This window comes from Planococcus citri, chromosome 5 (genome assembly GCF_950023065.1).
Source record: "Planococcus citri chromosome 5, ihPlaCitr1.1, whole genome shotgun sequence".
Lineage (NCBI taxonomy): Eukaryota > Metazoa > Arthropoda > Insecta > Hemiptera > Pseudococcidae > Planococcus > Planococcus citri.
The window spans coordinates 56,883,699-56,893,866 of record NC_088681.1 but is presented as its reverse complement, the minus strand read 5'-3'; the positions used below and the strand labels follow the sequence as shown (position 1 = coordinate 56,893,866).

At 33.4% G+C, this 10,168-nt stretch overlaps 1 protein-coding gene and 1 long non-coding RNA gene across 2 annotated transcripts; both read right to left on the bottom strand.

Moving 5' to 3' along the window:
• Positions 1-513: 513 nt before the first annotated feature.
• Positions 514-5,238, bottom strand: LOC135848171 (uncharacterized). Its single transcript, XR_010559322.1, has 2 exons — positions 5,102-5,238; positions 514-1,105 (listed from the first exon to the last, which is right to left on the bottom strand). It is a non-coding gene; the product is annotated as an uncharacterized LOC135848171 (long non-coding RNA).
• Positions 5,239-5,957: 719 nt separating this feature from the next.
• Positions 5,958-8,265, bottom strand: LOC135848280 (uncharacterized). Its single transcript, XM_065368159.1, has 4 exons — positions 8,037-8,265; positions 7,901-7,962; positions 6,704-7,780; positions 5,958-6,609 (listed from the first exon to the last, which is right to left on the bottom strand). Exons 3-4 carry the CDS (start codon positions 6,752-6,754, stop codon positions 6,007-6,009), a joined length of 654 nt encoding a protein of 217 aa, XP_065224231.1. The 5' UTR covers positions 6,755-7,780; positions 7,901-7,962; positions 8,037-8,265; the 3' UTR covers positions 5,958-6,006.
• Between the last annotated feature and the right edge of the window lie 1,903 nt (positions 8,266-10,168).

The window sequence follows — 10,168 nt, the reverse complement described above, 5'->3', positions numbered from 1 at the left end:
TGTGCGGTGTGAAAATAAGCGACCGAATAAATGAACTTCATTAGAAAACGTTTGTTTGAAAAATAATTAATTCGATTTCAGATTATTTACCAGCGAGGTTTTCATCCACTTTGTTTTTACACCTGCATATTTTCTACGGATAATCGAATGTTGTGAAAAATCACGTTAATATTACGAGTAACGATGGTTGTTTTCATCTTCTCTTTTGTTTCTCATTATTTCACGTGGTGTATTTGAGGAGGTTTTCTACGTTCTATAAAATACACCTGGCCTGGTCAATTTTTGTCAATTTTTTTGGGGGGGTGGAGGGGGCGGCACTCTAATTTTCTAAAGTTATAAGTTCATAATTTTTCACCTTTTTCACATCCCGAACATCAAAAAATAATTGATTTTCGCCTCATCTGTTTAAAGAGTTCTCTTTTTGTTCCAAAATTTCCAAACAAAAAGTCCTGGTTTTTTTTTCAAACTTAGGCACTTTTACTCGTAAGATTTTGTTAATAATAAAAAAGAAGCAACACTGGAGAGAGGTTTATTTACTATGAACGATATTCATAAATATCTGCTCGCGGCCTCGTTTATCATTGTACTGAAGTATATGACTTTTCTTCATTTTAATTTGGAATTCGTTCGCATCTTTTAAATTCAGATTCACAATGTCTGGTATTTTTATTTTCGGCTGGTATGGATTTTTTTTCATGACCACATGCGAGTTTATATACAAATTGCCATCTTTTTGGTAAATGTGGGCTTTGCCTCGTTTCAAATCATCGTCTTCGTAAGCTCGAAATTTTCCTATGTAAATTCGCCCTTCTCTAACCTTGATCAGTTTGCCATTTTCGACGTACAATATTCGTTGGGGTATTTTACGTTTTCTTGGGTAAGATCCTATGTAACGTTTATTGGTTGTAATATTATAAGCTGGTTCATCGCCGTAGTACAGGGTGCAGCCTTGTAGGTGGTATTTAGTACCGGGTGGTATTCGATAGAGGACTTTGGAACCATCGTAGACTCGATTTTTTACCACTGTGTATGAGTTTCCATTACATTTCGCTATGTAGATAACTGGCGATGGGCTGGAATCGCCTAGTGCGAGTGGAAATTGGATCTGGAATGTTGAAAATTAAAGTGTTCGAGTGAAAATTTGGTTAGGTATGGTCCCAGCTAGTCTTTTAAAAACTGGAAAACTCAGAAGTGATGCCAGAGAACTGTTGACAAATTTTGCAATTTTTATTCCAAAATCCGAAAATTTTTCTGAATAAAATTAACTTTATTCATAATTTTGTGGTAATTTTTGAACGGATTCGCCAATTGTTTCTGTAGTGAAAGGATTTGCTCAAGTCAGCGAAAAAGAATTGTAATTCGATCCTCAACTCATTCCAAACGCAGGTTTGATTTCGAAATTTTTATTCACCCTACCCCCTCCTCCAAAATTAAGATGTTTTATTCGTATTTACTCATCATGTTATTGAAAAAATTTGGAATTTTTTCACAGCTGTTCTTTTGGCTACGAAGTGAGATTCTTTTATTCTATAGTGGTAATAACTCATCCGAGTGCAGAACTTTACATAAGTAATTATTCTTGTGATTTTTTTTACAATTTTTTTTTGTTGCTTCCATTTTTGAAAGTTGTTGGATTCATGATGAAATAATTCCTTTAGAATTCAAGCCTTCGACTGGAAATCAAGTTAAAATTGTCAATGGAAAATTTTCAATCTCTGCGTCAAAAAATTCGTCTACCTTGAATGACTTTTTCAAGGAAAGAACTTTGCCCAGGGCCTTAAATAATTTATGTTTCCCTCTACAAAGCTCACATGACGATCTTTTTTGAATTTCATATTTTAAAACGAAATTCGTGGACATTTTTTCTAGATCTTTCGAAAAATGTTCTCTGAATATTTATCAAAATGAGCTTTTTTTTTGAGAAAGAAATTCTCCCCAATTCATCAAAGTATCTCCTTTCCAAAAAATGTGAGAAATTAGAAAAAATTAAATGACCTTTTTTTTTGCTTTTTTATTTCATTCCTCCGTCAAAATTTCTCTAAATAATGAATTTCCGTTTATAATGAAGATTTTACCTAATTAAAAGTACCTATACTCGTACTTCTTTTCGACATTTTTTTTTCAACATTGGCCTCTGATGAAGGAGATCAACATTCCTTGAGGAATCATGTTCTGAAAATGTTTGATTTTTAAAAATGGGGTTCTTCAAAATACCGAGTGCATTTCCCGATCAACGAATTTTAGACTGTATCATAGGAAGGTGAGAGCAGAAAGTTGAATGCATTAAAATTTTGAAAATCAGTATTTACTCTACGTAGGTACATTTTTGAGCATTTTGTTTCCATGGTGATTTTTTTGCCATAAAATTTAGTGAAAAATTTTTGAAGACTATGAAAATTTGCCTCAATTCAGAACCTTTGACTTGTATGAAGAGCTTTGAAATGCTTCAACAAATCTTTAAATTTTTTTTAACCCCTGCATAATTTTTTTGAATTTGAAAAAATCAATGTGGTTGAAATAAAAAATGAAGTCTGATTTTTCAAATTTTGGGTTATTTCAAACCCTCTCTTTCTTCCTTCCATCTCATCGTGGGTTCCATTATCTCCCACCGTTTCCTGATTTCTTTCATTTTAATTACGAGAGTTTAGTCTGAAAAGTTGTCAAACAGTAAACTCCACCCTTCTCTCAGTTTGTCTCAAAATTATGATATGCCTCAAAAATTATTAAGTCAGTTACCTACTCAAGATGAAAATATAAGTGAAACACAATATGGCTTTGTAGCAAAAAAAGGGACGAGAGATGCAATTGCCCTGCTGAAAGTGATCATTCAAAGAGCACTGAATGCAAATAGGGAAATCATGCTTGCTTCGTCGATTATGAAAAAGCATTTGATCGTGTCAACCATGAGAAGATGTTGGAGATCCTGAAAAAATACAATATCGATGACAAAGACCTGCAAATAATCAAGAACCTGTACTGGGAGCAAAGCGCTAACATCAAGATTGGAATTCGGTACTCAGAGAACGGATGTGGAATAAAGAGGGGTGTGAGGCAAGGATGCCCCCTCTCACCCAGATTGTTCAATGTGTATGCAGAAGAAATAATGAGGGAAGCGCGAATCGAACGAATGGGATTCAAGATCAACAGCAAGAGAATAAACGAAATAAGCTATGCAGATGACAAAGTGATCCTTGCTGGGACAGAAGCAGAGATGCAGAAAATGATTGACCGAATTAACAGTGCAGGATTAAAATACGGAATGAAAATAAATGCAGGCAAGACCAAGGTGATGAAATTTACAAAAGGAGATGATAAAGTGGTCAAAATCAACATCGGATCACAAGAAATTGAAAATGTAAACCAATTCAGATACCTTGGACCGCTGTCGAGTTTTGATCGAGTAGAAATCAGCGGATACTTTTAATCATGTTTTTGACGATTTTGAGAATTGACAAAAAATATCAAAATAATTGACTGATAGTTCTCAACAATTTTCAACAAAATGTAAGATTGATGAAAACTTGATCCTAAATCTTCCTACATTATAGTGCTATAATCTGTGACAATTTCATGTTGAAAATTCAAATCAATTTTAGGTCGATTTCATGCTTAAGGCCTAAACTTGACTGCAAATGTTCATCGATTTTTCTTTCTCTGTAGACATCAATTATGCATACAGAAATTAAAGTCAGTTTTAGGTCGGTTTTTACTAAGTCATAAAAATGATGAGAAAATTGATTCAAAATCATTCAAAATTTGTGATATCATAATCGATACCTTTTTTCAATTCCAAAGTTGGATCGATTTTTCATCAATTTTTTGCTTAAATGAAAATATATCAAATATCGATTTAAAATTGTTTCAAAATTGTAATAAGTATTATATCTATTTGGTAACGTTTTAAATCAAAAGTTGCATCTATTTTTCATCAATTTTTTGTCAAAATGATAAAACAATAAAAACTTGATATGAAATATTTATCGATTTTGCCTTGAAAATAGACATTAATTTAGATAAAAGCTGAAGTTGATTTTAACCCAATGATCACTTGGAAATGAAAATGGCGTGAAAATTGATTCAAAATTAATGTATTATTTGTGCTGTTGTAACCAATAGTTTTTTCAAGTTTAAAAATTTGAATCAATTTTTCATCAAATTTTTTGATGAATTGAAAATAGTCAAAACTTGACTCAAAATATTCAACAATTTTTTTCTTAAAAATATAAAATTTTTTCTGGACATTGAAGTTGAAGTTGATTTTGACTATTTTTTGATGAGAAATGAAAATGGTATGAAAATCGCTTCAAAATTTTATGGTTGATTTTCAGCACAGAAGTAGTAAAAGTAGACCAAAAATTGATAAAAAATAGATGTCAATTATTCATCACTGATACAATTTACTACTTGCAGATAAAATGTGCAGCAAACTGTATAAGTAGTTTTTCCAATAAAATTAAAGTTGAAGAAAAGAAGTGTTATAATATTTAACTTCATTTCTAAGGGGTCATCTCGACCCAATTTTTGAGTCATGGGAAAGTCAAGGTGGAGTCGAGGTGTAGGGATTTTACCTTCAAATCATTTCAAATATCAATTCACATAATACTTTGTATAATTTGCATAAATATGCACTAGAATACAAAGAGCGATTTTCTGAAGATTTAAGGTCGTTTTTCACAGGCTCGACACAAAATTGATTAGAAAAAAGTGTCAATAAAAGTACTCAAAACCGTCGTCACAGATATTGAGTCGATTTTGCATCAAATCACAAGAAAGTGTTGAAAAATTGACTAATAAACTACACACAATCTTCAAATTATCGACAAAAAATATGTGGCGATATCTCAATATGAAAAATGCTAGATGGTAAATTTGGGTCGATTTTATACCAATAATGTTCGAGAATAGGTAGATTTTATGTCGAAAAAAATGATGAAAAGGAAATTTATTGGTCTAAATTCGACTTAAAATTTGAGCCAACTCGACCCTATTTTTTTGTCAAGATTGTGTCGAGGTGGTTTGTCAGGTTTGATTTTACTTATTTAAAAAACATGTTATAGGTACTTACTAAAGGTGAAGCGAAAAAATGAAAAGTTGCACTTACGTTAAGCCAAACTGCAGCAATTAAAATTGATAAAAATGTTTCCATAAATGGTAACGGTTTAATTTTCTGCCAAGAAGTAGGTACCTATATCTATACGAACAAGAGTCGAATACTCGTACAGGTGGCTAGAAAGAAATTCCCAACAATATGTTGAATTCTCTCTCGTACACTACGTTAGATGAAGACACAAAAGCTTTAATGAACAGGTGTGGAAATGTTCACGTTTATTTGTTTTTTCATTTTTCTAAATTTCCTTTCACTCGTTAAAAACTCATTAATTTTCGGGTGCGAATCGTATAAATCTTGAAAATTGATCTAAACATTTTTCACAGCTGTTTGTGGGTGGACGTTCTTTTTTTTTTTTTTTTTTTTTGGGGGGTGTTTATAATTACAAGATTATTACGTATGTCCCGAGTGGATTAATGAGAGAATGTGTGATAGACGATGCGAAATTTTGGTGGAAAAAATTGCAGGGGATTATTGAAATTTTGTTCATCATTGTTGAATTTACTTATCAGATCTAATGAGAGATGGAGCGAACTAATTTTAAAGTCCTGATTTTTGAATTGGATATTAAACGTGGCGCAAAAATTTTGAACTAGAAAATCAAAAATAATTATCACGGTGTTTAAGAGAAAAATATTAAAAGTTGTGATACCTACTTAGGAAATATTTTTGATTTTAGAATAATTCAGAACACCAATTTTTGGTAACTTAATACTTAATCACCTTTCAGTGTCAGTTTCCAACCAACTGAAACAAGTTTTAGATCAAGAATTATTGCATCCAATCACCTATATAAAAATCAATCTATGTATAAACCTAAAACAAAAATGAGACTTTATCAAAGTTTATGTATGTATTTATCAATTTATAACATCTCCAGCTACCTAAATCATATCAGCCTAGAAATATATGCTAGTATAATAATTTATACCTGCCTCACCGTGTTTATTATCTTTATAACTCCATCTACCATTCGGATTAATTTCCCACGTAAACCAAGTCACTCCTTTATAATCGAACGTATGTCTCGAGTAAACGATGAATTTGAGTGAGTCGAGAGAACCTTTCCTCAAAACCAAATTATTATTCACGTAGAAATTACCATCTCGGATTTTAATCTGAACGTCGCCATTGCTGAAAGCATTAGCGTATTTGACGACTCCATCGACTAGAATTTTGTTATCTCGACCCTCGATGATGGTAGATTTTTTGGCAGATTGCATTGGTATGCCTTCAGCGACATTGACATTTTCTGGTGGACCTGCATTTGGTTTTCCACCGTCAAGAACGTCAAGGATATGATTGAGCTGCTCCAGTAGCTTCATTTTGTCATCATTTGGAAGAGAAGACTCGGTGGTTGCGAAATTAATTCCAGGAATTGCCGGGTTCAATGGTGGAGATTTCTTGAGAGATTTTGATGAACTAAGAGTAGATCTACGAGGTCGACTGGCTGATCTACCTCTGCGTGGCCTTGGTTGATCTTTGTCTTCGGCTAAGACGAGCTGAAATTCAATTTGTGAGTTGATCGATGAAATAAATGTAGGTATAGAAATGCGGTTGATATCATAATTTGATTTTCTCATGTAGGCTATTTACCTGAATGCAGCATAATGCTAGAAAACTTATGATCAAAATTTTACAGTTCATGGTTTTCTTCGGAATGGATTTCAGTTGCAGTCTTCGAAGAAAGTACCTAACTTACCTAGCTGTCTGTGGGTTCAACTTGACTTTTTACAAAGTTTTCTTAGCTTTTATAAAAAAAAGTTCCTTCTACTGGGTAATTATACACACTTGCTATACTATGCTTAACGAACAAGTGTTTTCAATATCTTCAATAATGAACCAGATTCGTAATTTTGAATTTTCTTGGTCTATATTGTTCAACATGTGCCAGGTAAATGTGCTTTTTCTTCTGTTCAATTCTTTTAATCTGACCTGGCACGAAGTTTTGTTGATTTTTAAATTCGGTGATTGGAGAAAAATGTGGTGACAGTTTTGCCATCTGCTCATTGGTAAATTTTTCATGCTATTTCTTGTTATTTTCACCAAGTCTCGCTCAGAATGAAAATTCAAGCTACCTACCAAAATAAATTATGTATCTGTTTGATTTTTCACGATTTTTTTTTTTTTAAATAATGGAAAAATGTCCCGTTGATTTTCAGTTGTTTAAGGGGGGGGGGGGGGAGAGAAAAGTAAATCTCGAAATTATTTTCTGAAAATCAGTTTAATTTTGTAAGTAGCCTAGGTATCTTAATAATATTATGAGAATACTTCATCGAAAATATTCTTGTAAAAAATTATGATAAGTTGTACTTAAACATAATTTCCAATGCAAGTTTTTTTTTTTTTTTAAAGCAATAGTACACGCATACAAACAATTTGAAACGTTTTTTTCTACTTGGAAAAACAAAATAGAAGTTTTCAGCGAGCCTCAGCTGGAATAGCGCTCCTTATTCAATCACTGGTCATTATGATCACGGTTCATCAATAATTCTGTTACATTTTAAAATCAAATGTCGAAACTCCATAATATTTTCGCACGTGCATAGGAACCTGTGCTAACATCTTCCGTTCTCTCTTGCTAATGCCGAACATAAGCTTCCACTGTTGTTTTGCTCGTTGGCTGGGGGTAGAGCGATGTTTAACATAGCGACCAAAATTGTTACCGTTTTGCTGGTACAAAAAAAAAATTAAAGATTCAGATCTAGCATGCAACATGCTGCATTGCTGCATGATTATTATGTACCTAATAGGTACTATGACATTACCTATTGGATTGCAAATGGTACTTACGTTGGTTGGTTGATGAAATTGCTGCTCAGATTCATCAACATCAAATTCATCTCCTCGTGACTCTGTAAAGTGAAAGTGATGATCAGATTTGTCCACTTATAAGCAAGTAAAATGTTATAATAGGTAGGAACCTTACCAGAAACATTTATGAGAAACACCATTGACCATGTTATGAAATGACACAATATCGACCATGTTATAAAACGACACAATGTCACTTTCACCATTATCTGATGTAAACACTTCACTGCAATAGATCAACAACTGCACTAGAAGATGAAAAAATTCAAGATGAAATCCTTGTGGTGGATTATTCGTACAATGTACAGTGAATACTGAATTCAAAAAAATGCAATCAGGTATTTATATCTTAACGAAATCGAATTGAAAAATTTAGAGCGATAAGATAACTAGGAAGTGTTGTACTAATTAAAAATGTTGAATCGTAATATTTTTTCATTTTAATTAACTGCCTATCTAAATAATCTCTCAAAATTTTGCGATGTTTTTAGATACCTATAGGTATATTTATACCTGAGCATAGTTACCCCCCCCCCCCCGAGGGGCTCATCACTTCGCTTCGGTCAAGTTGCTCGTTTGGACGTACATAAGGGAAAATCACCACAAAAAAAGCTGACGGATTGTGACAAAATTCAGCAAAGACTTCCATTCTAAGTTTAAAGTTATTCAGATAATTTTTCAACTTTACAGGTATCCCTGTGTTTTTGGAAAAATGGGCAAAATCCAAATGAAACTTGAATGTATCTAGGTATTTGAGATGCTGCGTCGACCTACTCTACCGCCGTCAAAATCCAAGTCCACTTTTAAGGTTCTATTGAGCGGTTGGAAATTTGTAAATTGCTTATTTTTGGATAAATTCGAGTTGTGAAAAAATTTTTTCTTCCCAATATTTCACATTAATTTAGCAAAAATATTGAAAGATACAGTAAAAACTACCTAATGTTATTAACGGTTGTTCCAACCCAATTTAATAATATAAAGCGACTTATAACACCAACCAATTAGAAAAAAGTGAATTTTTTTGTCAAAAATTTTTACATGATCAGTTTTTAACTAACTGTGTTGTCATTTTGAACTAAAATTACGCAAAAATTGCGAGAAAAAGTATTGAAAATAGGTTGAAACAAAAACGTTACAAAGAAAGTAGGTATACCTATTAAAAATTAGGCTATGTCAATCAGAAAAAGCTTCTGAAGTTTCAGAAAAATTAGGAAAAAATTGATGAAAAGGTATTATAAACATTCAAAAATTATTTTAAAATGCAAAAAAAAACACATTAAAATTATTTAAAAATTATAACAATATCCGATGCTTCAATCACAATAACCAATCGACGGAATTTCTATGCAATGAGATATGCGGGGGTATTATCGTCCGCAGTCGTAGATAGGCCCGAACGTAGGTTGGGCATTCGTAAACGTAGTCGCGAGCGCGAGGTAAATAAAAAGGCCGAGGCTAACGTTAAGAGCCTTTATTCGTTCATGTGTACACGTTGACGAAAATATATAGACTAACTTACTACACTACAATGTGTCGTGAATATTTGCATGTTCATAGAGCAAGCAACGAGAGAAAGGAGCATGAGGATGGCAACAGAAGGTGGCGGGGCAAGGCGCGTGACGAGAAAAAGGCAGGATAACGGACTGGTTTGCAAAAGAAGCAAGCAACAGCGTATGTGGCGGCGCGAGCATCGCTATAGCTGCGTAGGTGTATAACAAACATCTATATGGTCTGTACAAGGAGAACCAGGATGATGAGAAGGAGTGCAAGTGCGTCAACAGCGACGACGCGAGCATACGAGGATGCGAGAAGGATGACAATGACGACGAGGTATGCGGATGATAGCTATGATCACCGCAGATATAAAAGATCGGGACTGAACAATGTTAATAACATAAAGCGATGCGCTCTTGTTGTTTTTCTGCACTTTCATTAATTTGGCTCTTTGCTCTGGCTCTAGCTCCTCAAAAAATCTGGCTCTTTCAGACTCTGGCTCCGGCTCCCTCCCTGCTCTTCCATCCCTGATAATTTTACTTAGAGTTATCGGAGTTTTTGGGATTTTTATTTCAAGGTAAAGAAGTGAATGTTACATTGAGTCTTATGGAGAGTTGATAGTCCAGTAACTTTAGCAAAAAAATCAACCCCCTCCTCTCATATTTACCCCTCAAAATGGTGTGAAAATGTGTCTTGGGGAGGGTTGGGGGTAAAATGGAAATTTCGGGGAAAATAACTAAGTATTAATGAGTA